Source organism: Leptopilina heterotoma, unplaced genomic scaffold, assembly GCF_015476425.1.
Source record: "Leptopilina heterotoma isolate Lh14 unplaced genomic scaffold, ASM1547642v1 Lhet_10, whole genome shotgun sequence".
NCBI classification, from domain to species: domain Eukaryota; kingdom Metazoa; phylum Arthropoda; class Insecta; order Hymenoptera; family Figitidae; genus Leptopilina; species Leptopilina heterotoma.
The window spans coordinates 366,046-382,683 of record NW_025110813.1 but is presented as its reverse complement, the minus strand read 5'-3'; the positions used below and the strand labels follow the sequence as shown (position 1 = coordinate 382,683).

Sequence of the window (16,638 nt, the reverse complement as noted above, 5' to 3'; positions counted from 1 at the left end):
AAATTATAATTAAACAGGTAAATTCGAAATTTTTCTAAAATATACTCCTGGTATTTTTTATTAATACATTTCCCATTAGAAAAATATAATTCAAATTTCTATATTATTAATTTTAATTCAATTTTTTTTTCTCAGCTTTTCTTATTAAAAATATTTCTTACATAAAAAAAAATTAAAATAAGTGATAAAATTTTATTTTCTTGTATTTTAAAATTATTATGTTTTTTTTCTTTTTTTGTAATTTTGGATCTGTGGCCGAAAAAAAATTGGCACAAGTATCCTTACAGAGCGATGTCAAACGCGCTACTGCTTCATACCGATTGTAACAAGTTGGTCGGTATGAAAACTCATTTTCTAATAAGCCAATGAAATTTAAGCGCAGTCATCTTCGCCGATTTGCTTGTTCTGGAACAGATACCCACGCGTAACAAATCGGCACGAATAATGTCAGAGGATCACTTGCTCTTAAAAAAAAAAAAGAAAAAAATCTCTCTCTCTCTATAACCATACAACGGAAGTGCTGGCAACACAATTATTACACTTCATTTTATTGCAAAAATTACAGTATTGTTACTTCACAAGTTTCGCGAAATGTCAATTAACTTTTCAAAAATGTGTCACTCGTTCACAGCAAACTATGTATTTTCAAAAAAAAAAAAACTCCATTTAAACAATTTTAATTTTAGTCTTAAAAATTAAATTAATGCTTCGACTTTAATTGTTTCTCTTTTTTCTTCAAAATTGTCAATTTTATTATTTTTTCCATTATTTTAAAGTTTTTGTTAATAATTAAGCAAAAAAAGAAAAAAAAAACAGAAAAAATTATTTTTTATTTCTGACTATTTTTTAAGTTAATTTATATTATTTTAAAAATAATTTACTATCTATTTTGAAAATTAAGAGTTTTATTTAAAAATAATTTATTCCTTGTCAATGTAAATTTAATTTTTGAAAAACTAGGTTTCGCAATATGCAAAATTGCAAGAGAAAAATTCTAAAAAGGTAATTTAAAAAAAAGAATTCAATTAAAGTAGAGACGAAAAATGATTTTAATTTTAAATTAATTTTGATTTATTTAAATTAAAATTTAATTTATATTTAAATTAAAATTTATTTTAATTTAATTTAACTTGTTAAAAAGAAATTATTTCCGTTTAATTTATGACAATAGAAATCGAAGAAAATTGCGATAGTGACAACAAGAAAATGTAGGACTAGGATCTGCTTTTTTTTATTAAAAGGCGTCAGAATTATTACGCTTCAAGTGTAAAATACGCCATAAAATTCTTACACAATGTGGAAATAAAAGTTTCAATGCGCGGTAATTTTTTTCAAATATTTCACGTGCGCCTTCATTTTTCAAGTTCTTTAGGTCATTGTAATGAATTAAATTTACACCGTGACACTTTTTCAAAAAGATTTTATAGTTTTTCTTTAACATTTCTCTTTTTTTTGCAATAAAATTATTTTGCAAAAAAAAAAGAAAAATGTTAAACAATTTTATAAAATATTGATTTAAAAAGTAATAAAAGATTTTTAAAAAGTTATACTTTGATAATTAGTAAAAAAAAATTATATCGTACTTTGTCTGTGATTTACAGCAGCATTTTCCTAATCAATTCGGCTCCTTTCTTCAAGATTCGCTAAGGATCTTGAAAAAATACTGCACCTAGAAAATGATAAGAAATTAGTTTTTTTCATTTTTTTTCTTGAAAAATTAAAATTAGATAGTAAACAATTATTAAAAATCTGTTTCTTCCACTTTTTAACTTGAAAATTAAAAGTTGATTGTAAAGAAATTAAGTTAAGAAGTTAATTTAATTCAATAAATTAAATTAATAAATTAAAATTATATAATTATAAAAAGAAATTTTAATATTTTTAAAATTTTTCGATTATAAATTTTTCGATCATAAAAACTGAAATCCTTCTTTACCTCTAAAATTCCATCTTCTGGTAAATCTGAGCAATGAACGGCGTTTTGAACCTTTGTTTTTCCATATTTGGCACGTAATGTGTCGGGTCTGACGTGTTTAGCGATTTCCTGAAACAAAAGTGAGGCAAAATTTTTATTACATAAGCTTTATGACGCGAGAGATAAAAAAACGTCTTCTCCATAAAATTCTTTTATGGAGAGATTTAAAAAATTGTTTTTTAAATAAAATTATAAATAACGTGCGAAAAAACAAATTGAAAAAATAACAAATTCTGACAGAAACAAATTTTGTTAAATTCACACTAAATAAAAATAATGAATACGTATTTAAATAAATAAGAAATAAATAATTAAAGGGAGATTTTAATTATAAAAATTTATCTCACTGGATCCATGGGACCGCAGAATTTTCTGAATTCCACTGGAACATTAACACTCTCGTCTTTACGTTTTATCTCCATTGCAATGCAAGGTCCCGATTGTAATTCCGCAACCATTGCCTGCCAATAAGATAATAATATACATACGATTAAAATAAGATAAAATAAGATTTATAAACGAGTCGATGATTTTTTTCTCTTTTTTTTGTTATTATTATTATAATATTATTTTTATACCCCATAATCAGGAAGAACTCCTTTATAAACTTCAAGAAACTCTTCGACATTCACTGGATCCACGTGAAAAAGTTGCATCGCGGTGATAAGAAATCCTTTCTTTTGTATATCGTCAATTATATCGCCTGATTTTAATAAACAAAGGAAATTAAATGAAAAATTTAATTAATTAAAAATAAATTAAATAATTAAAATAAAAATTTAATTAAAAACTATTTCCTACAAGAATTCTGAAAGATATTCTATGTATAAATTTTATAACAAATTTCTTTTTCAAACTCTAATGGATAGAAATTTTTATTTTATTTTCTTGCATTAAAATTAAATATGTTTATTAGACAGAATATTTATATTTAGTAGAGTTGTGCAAAAAGCTCGAGGCTCGAGGCTCGAGCGAGCTTTTTCGAGCTTTTCATTTTTCGGGCCGAGCCGAGCCGAGCCTAATCAGTTCGAGCTCGAGCCGAGTTCGAGCCGAGCCGAGCTGTGTAAAAAGCTCGAATAGTTTCGAGTACTCGAGTTAATTCGAGTACTCGAATTTTTCGAGCACTCGAGGGAATTCGAGTACTCGAATTTTTTCGAGCTCTGAGTAAATTCGAGTTCTAGAGAAAATTCATAGAATTTTCGCATTTATTATATTTAGCAAATAGAAATATTGATTCAGTAATTCAAAAAAATTCGAAATTTTTTACTTATTAATAGTTTTTTTAGTAAGTCAAAAGCTCGAATCCATTCGAGTACTCGAAAAATTCGAGTACTCGAATTCACTCGAGTGCTCGAATTTAATCGAGTACTCGAATTTACCCGAGTACTCGAATTTTTCGAGTACTCGAAGTCACTCGAGTACTCGAAAATTTCGAGTACTCGATACATCGAGCCGGCTCGGGCTCGGCTCGGCTCGGCCCGAAAAAATTTCGGCTCGGCTCGGCTCGACTTTTCGAGCTTTTTGCACATCTCTAATATTTAGAAATAAATTTTATTACATACAAATTAATATTTTATTTAGATAGATTAGTGGATAATTAATTAGATAGTCAGTCTAAAATTTTAGTTTAAATTGCATTATTTTTATGTATATTAATTTAAATTTTTCATCAATTCGTCAACAATTGATTGCTGATAACAAAACAGTCAAATTTTGAATTCAACTTTCGGAATATTATTTACTTTTAAGTACTAAAAAAGGGCCATTTTAGTGTCTGTACATTGAATAAATAAATAAATAAATATTTAATTAAAATTAGAAATTTGAATATTCCATATTCTTTTTTACTTACCAGCAAGTTTCGATGTCACAGCGTGAGGTTTAATAATGCAACAAGTACAATCTGTGATTGTTGCTGTATTTGGCAATTCTCGTTTTTCGCTCATTGGATCGGGAAAGAAAAATTTTACATCCTAAAATCAAATACTTAATTAAAATTGCAATATGTAGGGTGTCTACTATTTTCGTTCAACAAAATTCCCGGTTTTTCCCGGCTTTGTCCTAATTTTTCCCAGTTTTTGTTTCTCATCAAATTCAAAAGTTATATTTGATTTCGAACATAAATAAATCTACAAATGCCATCCAAAATATTTATTATAATTTTTATAAATAATTCAATCCTTTTGACGAGTTTCTTTAAATTTTTTTAAAATAATGTTTTTTAATAATTTTAATTAAAAATTTGGAAAATAATTGAATTAAACAAAGAATTTTTTTAATTTTTTAAAATAATCTTGTCTGTTCATAATTATAATTGAAAATTTGATTAATTCAATTTTATTAAAATGTATTGATACTAATTAAATTTCTGCAAAGAATTTTACTATTTTTAAATGTTTGCATAGAATTTTATTAAATTTTTTGAAAATAATTGAATTGTGAAGAACAATTTAATTATTTATAAAGATAATTGAAATTTTGAGAATTTAAAAAAAATTTTAAATATAATTGAATTTCTGCAAAGAAATTTATGGAAATTTATAAAAATAATTGAATTCTTGTGAAGAATTCTTTTTAAAAATAATATTCAAAAGAATCAAGTAAATCTGAAGAATTTTGCTATTTATGGAAATAATTGAATTCGTGAGAAGAATTTTTTTACAGTTTCTAGAAATAATTGAATTCTTTCGACGAATTTTAATAAAATTTTTAAGAATAATTACATTTTTCGAGGAATTCGATTAAAATTGTATTAAAAATAGAATGTAAAGAAATTTCAATTATTTAAAAAATTTTTAATTATTTGTTTATAAAAATTCAATTATCTTGAAACAATAGAATTTCAAAAATCTTATTTTTCAGAATTTTCAAAAAACTTTGCAAAAATTAAATTTTATTAACAAATTTTAAGTTAAATTAACTAATTTAACTTTTTTAAAATTAACTAATAAAAATGTTAATTATTAATCTTCGCACTAAAAAACATGAATACATTAGAATGTGACTCTTTATAAAATTCAATTATTTATGAATTATTAAATTAAAATACTTTGAAAATTCGATTTGTTAAAAAGTTTTTAATGAAATTCTTTAACAAATTTAATTATTTTCAATTGAATTTCACAAAATTTCTATTAATTCAATGATTTTGTTTAAATTTATTTACATGCTATATTTGAATCAGTGACTGATTTTTTACCATCAAATTAATTATTTTTAACTAAATCAAATTTAGAGATTATTATTTTTTTAATTTCTACCTGTTCTGCTGTTTCATTAGAAGAACCGTAAAATGCATTCTCGCCAGCTTCTTTTTCATAAAAAACTCTTAAAGTTGAAGAATCTTTTTCTCCGACTTCGGAAATTTCATTTGGTGCTATTTGCTCCAGCCATCGGGAAATACAATCCTGTCCTAAAAGTTCTAGAGCTAAAATTGGTCCCGAAGTTATGCGATTTAACATCAATCTGTGAAAGAAATATTAAAATATTTTTAATTTATGTAAGTAATTAGTAATTAGGAATTAATTAAATTAGTTTATTACAATAGATGAATTTTAGTACTTTTAAAGTCTTAATTATAAATAAAACATTGAGATTAACGATCACTCCGAGTCAAATGGGGAAAAAAATAGGTTTTAAAAATATAGAATAGTGATAATAATTCCTACGCTGAATTATCTCCCTTTTCCCTGAAAAAATCCATCGCATCTTCTCTTGATAAATGAACCATTTTTAAATTTCCGATTTTAAAATTTTCAGCTAATATTCGTTTTAACATTTCTCCAATTTTGTCGTGAAGATCCGGCATTATAATTCCAAGTGTCCTGAAATATACAAATGATAATTATTTTTAAAAACTAATTACTTTTATAATTATTTTTAATAATTTACTTATTTATTTGTTTATTTATTTAATGTTACAAACGAGCGAAAAACGAATTATTATTTTTATAATATCAATAGTTTTATTATGCAAAAAATCATTACTTTTGAATTTTCTGTGACACTCTTGTTTTCGTAGAAAAATCGGCAAAACTAATCAATTTCATACTTCGTGCAAAAATAGTGACAACTGCACCGACGTAAAAATTTGATTCATCAACTCCCTCGCATTTTGTTCTTCTTAAAAAGGTTTTCCTTGTTTTTACATCGAACTAAAAGTTTATATTTATACAATGCTTCAGTTTAATTGTTAACAAAACAATTGTTAACAAAAAAAAACCAGAACTTTTTTTTTATAAAATACTAGTAAATTGTAATATTATTATTATTATTATTATTATTATTATTATTATTATTATTATTATTATACGAACCAGTTCTACGGAATTATCTGTGAGATAATAATATAATAAAAATTTTCTAGTAATGCAAGCCATTTTATCGTGCCATTCCGCTTCAAAAACATATCTTTCAGAATCTGTTGACATTTTTATTACCAAGGAAATGAATTGCTGGAAAATAAATAGACCTGATGATTACTGCAGAAATTGTATTTTACAAAATAGCTCTAAAATAATTTTTAAAAAGACTTCTTCTTAATATCTCGTGACAAAACATGCAATTTATTTAGATAATTTAACGAAACACAACCAAATATACGTATTTAGTGTGACTTATTTATACTTTTAACTAATATTACAATTTTTTAAAAATTCTTCCCGATTTTAATATTCAGTACTTTTATATTTATAAATATATAATTAAGTCTTATTGAAATGTAATAAATTATAACGGACAAATTGCAGAAAATTATGCTATAATAAACAATATTGTACATTGTTTCATATGCAAACAAAAACAAAATTTGCAATATAAACATAACCTATAATAATAATCGGAACTGTCAAAAACACAATAAAAACAAAATTAGAACTTACCTAATAAATTTACAATGTATAAATTTATGTATCTTAAATATGAAGTCTAAAGATGTTTCTATTTTTATTTTGCAGAATAATTATTGAACAATTAAAAATAAAAAAAACAATAAAAAAGGTTAACTACTGTCCTGTGGTCCAGTTTGTAAACTACTTTGTTGCTATGGTTACGACTACGCTAGTCAATGACATCACTGACAGCTTCATAAATCCCAAACAAGAGGTAACACTTCCGGAAAAATTTTTGAATTCTAAATTATTTTTTAAATCCAGTTTTAACATCGAAAATCGATACTAATTAATTATTAATAATTAATTTATTGATATTTTGTTATATCTACATTTATTTATATTATTATTATATTATATTATTCCTACTTTAATTTCATTTTAAATCGAATTGAAATTTCCCGCTTTTCACTTGTGACAAATATCTTTTCACTTTTTTGAGTATAAATAAAAATTGGTTCTTATTATTTATTTATATTTTTATATTTATTTTATTTTAAATAGATTTACATTTATAAAGGAGGACTTGAAATGGATTTTTTAAGTTTTAGGTCAAATTCCCATGTGTTAGTGTCACATGTGATATAGCAGACAAAATTTTCTAACCTCAAAGACGTTTTAACAAGAGGCGAAAAGAGCCAAAAGTTAAATAGTGTAAATAGTGTTAATTTATTGATTGAAAAATATAAATAATAGAATAATTAATAAACACAAATTATACCAAAATGTCTGTACAACTCACTGGGAATGTAGGATCCGAAGAAATTAAAACAGTACGTTAATTAATCACTTTTCTAAATCGAATTAAATTCATGCTATTTGCACAAAAAATATTAAAATTAACATAATTATTTTTTATATTATATTTATAAACATTTAATGTTTATTTATAACTAAATTATGCACCTTTTAATTTTTATTTTCATCTACTTAAAATTTATACAAAATAAAACGTTTTTTTGTTAATACTGTGTATATTATTAAAAAGCAATGTTTATGTTTACAATCATAATTTTGACGAATTAAGTATTTTTCAAGTCGATGTAATTTAGAGCAAAACAATTGATTTATTAGAAGTGTTCAAAAATATTTTTTTTTACTATTAATCTAACGCTATTAATATTTCTTTTGCAGTTTCGAGAATTTCTGATGAACTACAATAAATTATCGGAAATTTGTTTTGTTGATTGTGTGAGTGATTTTACCAGTCGTGATATTAAGAAGAAAGAAGAAAAATGTGCTCTCAATTGTATGGAGAAATTCCTAAAAATGAATCAAAGAATTTCACAAAGGTTTCAAGAATTTCAAATGCTTGCTAATGAAAATATTCTAGCGGCCGAGAAAAAATTGGCTCAAAATAAATAAACTATTCTAAGTTGATTGAAGGTAATATGTAAAAGGCTGTTGTAAAAATGTATATTAAAAATTCTGATTTTATATTTCCTCTCATTTTAATCATTCATTTACTTATTCAATTATTTTAATTGCAGGAAATTATTAATATAGAAAATTGATTTAATTAAAAAAAATTCTAATATAGATTTCAGTTAGTTTCAATTTAGTTTATTTTAAATAAGTTTAATATTTAGTCATAAATTTATTCAGGGTGGTCACAAGTGGTTTATCAATTTCTGAATTTCCCTGACAATTTACTGACATTAAAATTATTTTCCCTGACAAAATTCTTTTTACAGGAAAATTCTTCTAGAATTCAATTTATTTTTTAAATAAAAACACTCAATTTTTTATAATAATTGTAACTAAATAAATAAATTTAAACTAAACTAAATAAATTTTCCTTAAGTTCTTAGAAGGTATAATATTTCCAAAAAATTATAAAGAATTTCTTACAATTAATTTTTGAAAAATATTTTTAAATAAGAAAGATAATAGTTAAAGATAATAGTTTTCAATTTTGAAAAATAATTTCCAAACAATTAAAATTTGGTAAAATCTTTTAAAAATAATTGAATTTTTGAAAAATATAAATAAAAATGATCAAATTTTTGAAGAATTTTAATTATAAACAGGACCATGATTTCTCAAAAAGTTTAATAACTCCAAAAAGATAATCTTGAAAAATTATTATAGAACAATTCTAATAATTAGTTTTCAAAAATATTTTGATGTAATTTTTCAAAAATAATTGAATTTCTTAAAAGAATTTTTGTATAATTTGAAAAAACTAATTAATTTTTTGATGAATTTTAATTAAAGATTTTGAACATGATTGTTTTCTTCAAAATGTTAAAAATAATTCTAAAATATTGTTATTTTTGTATTTGAATTTTTGGAAATATGTAATTGAAAATACTTAAAATATTGAATTTTAAAAAATTAGAAGTTAATTTTCATTAATTTTCATTTTTAAATTTACCTTTAAAGATTTTTCATCAAATTTTTTGATATTTTAATTAATTTCAAAATTTGCCATTAAAATCAGGGTTGCCACGAAACCTGAAATCCTGGAAAACCTGAAAATGTCAGGGAAATAAACCTTGAAAAAATCTGGAAAAGTCAGGGAATTTAGATCGGAATCCTGGAAAATTATTGTAGATGAACTTCAAAAGGTTTTAATTTGAAATTTTAGAAAATTTCAATTTTCAATGAATGAATTAAATAATAAAAATTTCACAGGAATTCTATTACCTACCTATATATAGAAATTTTTTTATAAATTTCTTCGAAATAATTCAATTATTCTCATGAAGAATAACATCTTTTACCAGGAATTCAATTATTTTCAAAAGTAATAAAATTCTTCGCAAAAATTCAATTATGGTCAAAAGTTTAAAAAAAATTCTCGTCAAAATTTCAATTTTCTTTATAAATAATAAAATTCTTCTTCAAAATTCAATTATTTTCAAAAATTTTAATAAAATTCTTGGCAAAATTTCAATTATTCTCAAAAACTTTTCTCAATTTAATCAATTTTTTACTGAGATTCAATTATTTTTACTACAATTTTAATCTAATTTCTCGAAAAATGAAATTATTTTTAAAAATTTTATTAAAATTCATCAAAAGAATTTTAATTATTTCAAAATTTGTTGATAGAATTCTTTATGAGAGTTAAATTTTAAGAAACATTCATTTATTCAATAAATTATTTATTTTTGTATTTAAATAATTGAATTCCCGTAGAATTTTCTAATAAACATTAATTTAAATATGAATTTCAGTTAAAATTTTAGATAATCATTGAATATTAAACTCTCTAAATTTCAATTAATAAAAATGATTTCTAATTTGAAATAGTGACTGACTTTTTGCTTTTGTTTGTTTGAATTTTTCATACTTTAAACAGAAAATTGTGTAGATTTAATTTTTTTTAAAAAGTTTAGTGGAACTTTTTCGAAATTATTTTAAGTTTTTATTTTCTAATATATATTTGATTGAAGAATTTTTATATAATCGAGATTTCGTAAAATTGAATTGTAAACAAAAGAATTTGGAAATTTTCCAAAAATTATTAAAAATAATTAATTTAAAGAAGAATTTTAGAAAATAATTTTGATGAAGTTACAGTAACAATATTCTTATAATATAAAATAATGATTTTATCAGTCGGTCATCTTTAATTATTATAAAACATGAAGTTATCGATTGCTCCGAGTCGAAGACTCGGAGTGATTGATTTCTTTATGTTTTATAACATTTTTTTCAAAAAGGTTTGAATTTTAAATTTTTGAAAATCTTAATTTTTGTATGGAAAAATGATAATGATTAAATATTTATTTAATGTTTGGAAGAAAAGTTGAAAAAGTCGCAATTTTTGAAAATAAGTCGAAAAGTCTCAATTTTCTTAATTTCCCAGCCAAAAAATTTTTTTCCTGACTTTACTGACATGTGGCCACCCTGTTTATTTAATTTGAAAAATTATTTAAATGATGAAAAAAAGGGAAACTCAATATTGTCTGAAACTAAACTATTTTATTGAAATAATACAATAGATATAATAAAAGTATTACGCTAATTTACAGGCCTGTTTTATATAGTTGAGTAGATATTTTCTTTTTCTAAAACTATATAGCTATTTATGATGAAATTTCCTCCAGTCTTCAGAAATTCTGTAATATATATTGTATATTTGCGTAACATTAGAATTAAATATTATTTTACAAATAAATCGCAATTTAAGAAATAGACAATTTTAAAAAAAAACCTTGAGAATATTTACAAAATATTCTCAATGTAACAAGTTTATTTAAAGAAAAATTATTTGCAAATTTCGTAAGTGCTGATAATTCGAATCACAATTTTTCAATTAAAATATTATCAACAAAACTTATTAATCTAATATAATAAATGGAACAATATAAAACATTTTTTATTTTAATAACACAGGCACACAAAAAAATAAAAAAGTCAAAACCCAGAGGTTACACCCGCCTATCCCCAAGTTTTTGGGGTCGCTGAAACCGAATATGACCATGAAAAAATTTTTTCATCGGCCATTTTCCCGCTACCACCCCCTTACACCTGCTCCCGGGGGTTGGAATTTCAGTTTAAAAGAAAGTGGAGTAGGGTGTCTATTCCTATGTTTTTTGGGTCGCTAAAACTAAAAAAGACTACCAAAAACAAATTCTTCCCTCCCTTAACCCCCTACAACCCCGAAGTGAGGGGTCGAAATTCGAATTTTCACGAAAAGTCGATTACGGTGTATAAACCTACGTTTTTTGGGTCGCTAAAACCAAAAAAGACCACCAAAATCGACCACCAAAATCAAATTCTTTCCACCCCCGACCCCCTACAATCCCCTGCAATAATTTTTTTCAAATAAAACGAACCGATTTTTGGGAAATTAAAAATTAAATATTAATTATCAAAAAATATTGCAGGGGGTTGTAGGGGGTCGAGGGTGGAAAGGATTTGATTTTGGTAGTCTTTCTTGGTTTCAGCGACCCAAAAAACGTAGGTTTAGACACCGTAATCGACTTTACGTGAAAATTCGAATTTCGACCCCCCACCTTTCGGGTGTTAAGGGGGTTGTAGGGGGTTAAGGAAGGGAAGAATTTGTTTTTGGTAGCCTTTTTTGGTTTTAGCGACCCAAAAAACATAGAAATAGACACCCTACTCTACTTTTTTTTAAACTGAAATTTCAACCCCCGGGAGCAGGTGTAAGGGGGTGGTAGCGGGAAAATGGCCGATGAAAAACATTTTTCATGGTCATATTCGGTTTCAGCGACCCCAAAAACTTGGGGATAGGGGGGTGTGACCTCTGGGTTTTGACTTTTTTATTTTTTTGTGTGCCTGTGTAATTTATAAGTTATTAATGTTAATCGTTTGTTGTGTTCGTTAAATTAGATATAAATCATTCGTTGTTATTTAACACGAAGCTATTGTATTTCATTTTTTTTTTTTACTAATTCTCAAAATATTTTTCTTGTACGATTATTTTAAACTATTTTTCGTTAAATATTTCTTTTAGAAAACATAGAATATACGTTTTTAGAAAATACGAGTTAAACTTTATATATTTCTTTTTCTCTATGTTGAAAATAACTGTGCCGTTTATTTTTCTTCTCTTTAATTAGACTTCGAGTGTCCGAAATTGTGAAATCTTAATTTTGTTTGACTGTCAATTCCCGAATTATGTGTGTTCCATTCAAATTGCGGGAGTTTACTTAAATTTTGCATTGAGCCAACAATTTGCGATATCATTGATGAATTGAAACTTGTGCCTGATATTTGTATTTCTTGATTTTGCATTGCTGAATCGGGATTCGGTGAATTTGGTGGTGTTTTTCTTAGGCGTTTATAATCTGAAAAACGATTCAGTGACACTTGATCGACGCATATTGCTTGTGTTGTCTGACGTGTTTTGTACAAAATTGGACAACTTAAATCGCCCTTGAGACTTAGACTGTAAAGATTTGCGAGACGACGTAATTTCTCACGTTCCGGCTGATGCATTGGATGTAATTTTAATTCACTTTGATTTGGATCCTGCAGGAAACGTGAGACTTTCTCATTTGCCGATGTGATTATTGAATAGCCAGGTTTATTGTCAACGTGTCGACGACCGGCGCGTATTTCACGTCCATTTATTCCATCGCGAATCCATTGAATTCTCTGTCGATAGCATTTTCGCGCTTCGTCAGTGAGATGCTCAGAGCTGCCGTGTAAAATTGCTTGAAGTGCCGAATCAGCTGCGACTTTATCTTCGCTTATTATACTGTCGGTGTCGTCCCACCAGCTCGATTCTCCGATCCAATCGGATTGCTCATCGTCACCTGGAATAACAAAATATTCTTTCTATTGCCGAAAAAGAAAATAATTTTTAATTCACAAATAGTAAATTTAATTTTACCTTCACGATCTTCATCGTTTGTTACGATTCCCGTTTCTGAATCGCTGGACGAAATACTTGAACTTGAAACTTGTGAACAATCCATTGCATCCTCGCTTTGAACTTTTCCTCTATTTTTTGACTTTGAAACGCGAGTCGGTTTCGGAGAACGCATCTCACAATCTATTGATCGCTCTCGGCATGATCTTTTCCTCTTTCCACACCTGTAAAATTTTAATTTAGAAACAAATCTTAGAAATTTAATTTTGTTTTTCCCTGATTTCCAGACAAAATTATGACTTTTTCCCTGACCCAAAAGAATATTCTGATTTACTCTAAAAATTATTGGATACTCCAAAAAATGTTCTATTACATTTATTTATGAATTTCTTTAATTGTAAAATTATTCAAAAACACCAATAATTTCTTTTTAAAATAAATATTTAATCATTATTATTTTTCTATAGGAATTAAGATTCTCGAATACAAACCTTCTAAAATTCAATAACTTATAAGAATATTATAATAAAACACGAAGAAACCGACCACTCCGAGTCTTCGACTCGGAGTGATCGCTTTCTTTGTGTTTTATGATAAATTTAAGATGACAGAGTGATAAAATCATTATTTCATATCATAAGAATATTGTAACTATAAATTCAAATTTCCAAAGATTTTAATTTTGAACCTTTTTCAAAATTCAATTATTTCTAAAAATTCACGCTATAATGCTTTTAATATTCAATAATTGAATTCTCGAGACAAATTTTATTATTTATAAAAATAATTGATTTCTTGCGAAGAATTTTATTCAAATTTTTTTAAATAATTTAATTCCTATAAAAAATGTATAATTTGTGAAAATAATTGAATTTTTAAGAATAATTGTATTGGAAATTTCATTAACTAAATCTTGTAAAGAATTTTGTCAACATTTTTGTAAATAATAGAATTTTTAAAAGAATTTTATTTTAATTTTTCAAAATAATTGAATTTCTCAGAACTATTTTTTTTTCTATTCCCTGAATGTCTTTGAATTTTTTCGAGAAATTTCATTAAAAATTTAAAAATAATTGAATTGGTTCGAAGAAATTTATAAAAAAAATTGGTAAGTAATTGAATTTCTGTGAAATTTTTATTAAAGTTTGGTTTAAATAATTGAATTCTTTTGGAAAATGTTATTAAAATAGCAGATATTAAAAATAATTGAAATAATTTCTAAGTTAATAATTTTATGATAGTTCTTGAAAAATTATGTTATGTATTTAAAAATAAATTATTGTCACACGGAGAAAAAAAACAAGGCTTTTCCCCATGAAAAAATATGCATTTAACGCGTGAAAATTATCACAGTAAAAATGCAGGATGCTCACGGGTTTTCCCGGTGAGATTCTAGGGCTAAGGCGTGGCCTAACCGCTAAACGCATGAAATTCATCGGGAAATCCGATGAAACTGCTACCTGAAAAGGCATAAATTGAAGTCACGGGGAAAAGCCTTGTTTTTTCTCTTCGTGCAGAAATAGAAAAAATTGAAGGTTTTGTATTAGAATTCTTGACAATTTCATAATTTATTAGGCAAACAAAAAAGACACAAAAATTCAGAATTTTCTTATAAATTCGAAAAATTTAATATTTTACAGACCAATTCTAATTTCTCTGACTTTTTCCTGACTTCTCTGACCTGTGGCAACCCTGGAATAGAACTAAAATAATTTTATATAGAAAAAAATAAATATATATACCAAATTGCTCCGTAACGATTTTCGCAATCGTTTCTGAAAATTCTTTTCTTTTTTCCAACTGAAGTTGAAATAATAGCGACTGCCTGTGAAGTTGATGGATTTGAATCTGAGTCAATGGCCATTCTCTTAAATTTCCTCTTACGTCTTGTATTGACTCTTGGCACAAAATTTTCATTAACCGAATCGCTCTCGAAATTACTGGCATTATTTAAATTCGAAAAACGAGCAAATCTCTTTGTGCGATTTGTATCATCACTGTCGGATTGATATTTCGATGAGGAAGCAGTTTTCGATACTATTCTTATGTCACAAATTGACGATGAACTGTCATCTGAATGTTTATTGGCACTTAATGAAGCTAAACAGTAATTAAATTCTGTTAGACATTTACTATAATTACTAATTAATTTTTAAATAAATGTAAATAAATAAATATAAATAAAAAAATGTTATCTATTACAAATTTAAGGAAATTAAAACTTGTTTAAAGCAAAACAAAAATGTTAATTATATATTAATTCATAATTGAATAGATAACTTTGTCAATGGAAATATATTGCTTGATTAAAATTCTAGACTTACGAATATTTCCTGTTGAACGAGCTCGTCTACGAATTCCCCATCTGCGTCTGACATTTGCACTGTTGCTGCTTTCCTCAAGTGCCAATGTTAAATCATGAACAAGCGCTTCCATTTTTTCTCTTAAATCCACTGGCACTGCTTTTAAAACACGCTCCATTTGAGGGATGATTTATTCTAAAAATAACAATCAGTAAAAATTTCTAAAATACCGAATTCCGTTAAAAGCAGTAAGATAATTGTCATTTTAATTAAATAGTACTGTCATTATTTGAACCAGCGATTGATATTATGAAAAGACGGGTGTGACACTATTTGCATTCCTGATTTTAACCCTTTAAAAGTAGGGTTATGATACTTTTTCTCTTATTTGTCAAGAATTTTTTTTATAACATTTTTCCAAGTTTATCATTTTTGTTAAAATATTTTCATTACCAGCTGTCAAATATTATAATTTTAGAAAAATTAAAATTTGCTACATTATAATTAATATAATTAACAGTGGGTCATTAACCCTTATCGACTAACCACTCGTGTAATTTTGACAAATTTTTCGTTTCTTTTATTAAAAATCTTATAAATTAACCATATTTGGTAATAAATTCCAGAGTACATATTGTATCAATAATTTTTTCTAATACCATCAAAATATAATCAAGTATATTAAAATACTGTTGACAATTATTAATTGCAAAAGAATTGGAAAATTATGATAATTGATGGACAACAATTGTTTTTATGAATTTGACCCTTTTGCATATTAAATTAAAAATAGATAAATCTTGACCACGAAAAGTAATCTTGACAATTCGGGAATGATTATCTAAAAAAATGTATAGCAAAATATGTAAACATTTATTACTAACCTGTCATACACTATACTATTCGCAAAGTGAGTTTTTTTTCACAAAATCATGACTCTGAAACATATGTTTTATTGACATTTAAAAGAAACAATTCTAAGTTTCTAAATATTTGACAAAAGTAGGCGATCACTGTCTTCTTTGGATAAATACATGTGAGTAATTACTTTTTTACTTCTTTCATTTCATATACATACACAGTGACATAATTTTACACACAAAGAAACGTCATTTTCCTGTCATAAGAAAAAAACTTTTCCCCCGGGTTATTTGAATTTTGAAATTAAAAATGAATATT

General features: G+C 25.3%; 3 protein-coding genes across 6 annotated transcripts; 1 reads left to right on the top strand and 2 right to left on the bottom strand.

Annotated features, from left to right (window-relative positions):
- Positions 1-149: 149 nt before the first annotated feature.
- LOC122497938 (nucleoside diphosphate kinase 7) lies at positions 150-7,019 on the bottom strand. Of its 3 annotated transcripts, none has more exons than XR_006301183.1 (11): positions 6,856-7,019; positions 6,292-6,429; positions 5,963-6,129; positions 5,644-5,799; positions 5,236-5,440; positions 3,828-3,948; positions 2,554-2,678; positions 2,323-2,436; positions 1,937-2,044; positions 1,584-1,669; positions 150-464 (listed from the first exon to the last, which is right to left on the bottom strand). XR_006301183.1 is itself a non-coding variant. In XM_043605372.1 (10 exons), exons 2-10 carry the CDS (start codon positions 6,403-6,405, stop codon positions 1,634-1,636), a joined length of 1,146 nt encoding a protein of 381 aa, XP_043461307.1. In that variant the 5' UTR covers positions 6,406-6,429; positions 6,856-7,019; the 3' UTR covers positions 1,583-1,633. The 3 variants fall into 3 exon arrangements, 1 of the variants encoding a protein (XP_043461307.1); XR_006301184.1 differs by having other exon boundaries at positions 151-405; XM_043605372.1 differs by lacking the exon at positions 150-464 and having other exon boundaries at positions 1,583-1,669.
- A 423-nt stretch (positions 7,020-7,442) lies between these two features.
- LOC122497968 (mitochondrial import inner membrane translocase subunit Tim9-like) lies at positions 7,443-8,301 on the top strand. Its single transcript, XM_043605416.1, has 2 exons — positions 7,443-7,637; positions 7,999-8,301. The coding sequence occupies exons 1-2, from the start codon at positions 7,590-7,592 to the stop codon at positions 8,227-8,229; spliced, it is 279 nt and encodes a 92-aa protein (XP_043461351.1). The 5' UTR covers positions 7,443-7,589; the 3' UTR covers positions 8,230-8,301.
- A 3,857-nt stretch (positions 8,302-12,158) lies between these two features.
- Positions 12,159-16,542, bottom strand: LOC122498161 (G patch domain-containing protein 2). 2 transcript variants are annotated; one of them, XM_043605785.1, is made up of 6 exons: positions 16,344-16,542; positions 15,481-15,654; positions 14,899-15,256; positions 13,178-13,380; positions 12,832-13,100; positions 12,159-12,756 (listed from the first exon to the last, which is right to left on the bottom strand). In XM_043605785.1, exons 2-6 carry the CDS (start codon positions 15,635-15,637, stop codon positions 12,394-12,396), a joined length of 1,350 nt encoding a protein of 449 aa, XP_043461720.1. In that variant the 5' UTR covers positions 15,638-15,654; positions 16,344-16,542; the 3' UTR covers positions 12,159-12,393. The 2 variants fall into 2 exon arrangements, with proteins under 2 accessions (XP_043461720.1, XP_043461712.1); XM_043605777.1 differs by having other exon boundaries at positions 12,159-13,100.
- Positions 16,543-16,638: the final 96 nt, after the last annotated feature.

Excerpts from the sequence above, each read along its gene's own strand:
- LOC122497968 (XM_043605416.1), top strand. The coding sequence starts at position 7,590 with ATGTCTGTACAACTCACTGGGAATGTAGGATCCGAAGAAATTAAAACA. Across the intron at positions 7,638-7,998 it reads GATCCGAAGAAATTAAAACA|TTTCGAGAATTTCTGATGAA; the intron begins GTACGTTAATTA and ends TTTCTTTTGCAG.
- LOC122497938 (XM_043605372.1), bottom strand. The coding sequence starts at position 6,405 with ATGTCAACAGATTCTGAAAGATATGTTTTTGAAGCGGAATGGCACGAT. Across the intron at positions 5,441-5,643 it reads GAAAAGGGAGATAATTCAGC|ATTGATGTTAAATCGCATAA; the intron begins GTAGGAATTATT and ends TTTCTTTCACAG. Across the intron at positions 1,670-1,936 it reads CAGAAGATGGAATTTTAGAG|GTGCAGTATTTTTTCAAGAT; the intron begins GTAAAGAAGGAT and ends ATCATTTTCTAG.
- LOC122498161 (XM_043605777.1), bottom strand. The coding sequence starts at position 15,637 with ATGGAGCGTGTTTTAAAAGCAGTGCCAGTGGATTTAAGAGAAAAAATG. Across the intron at positions 15,257-15,480 it reads TCGTTCAACAGGAAATATTC|CTTCATTAAGTGCCAATAAA; the intron begins GTAAGTCTAGAA and ends ATTACTGTTTAG. Across the intron at positions 13,381-14,898 it reads AATCGTTACGGAGCAATTTG|GTGTGGAAAGAGGAAAAGAT; the intron begins GTATATATATTT and ends AAAATTTTACAG.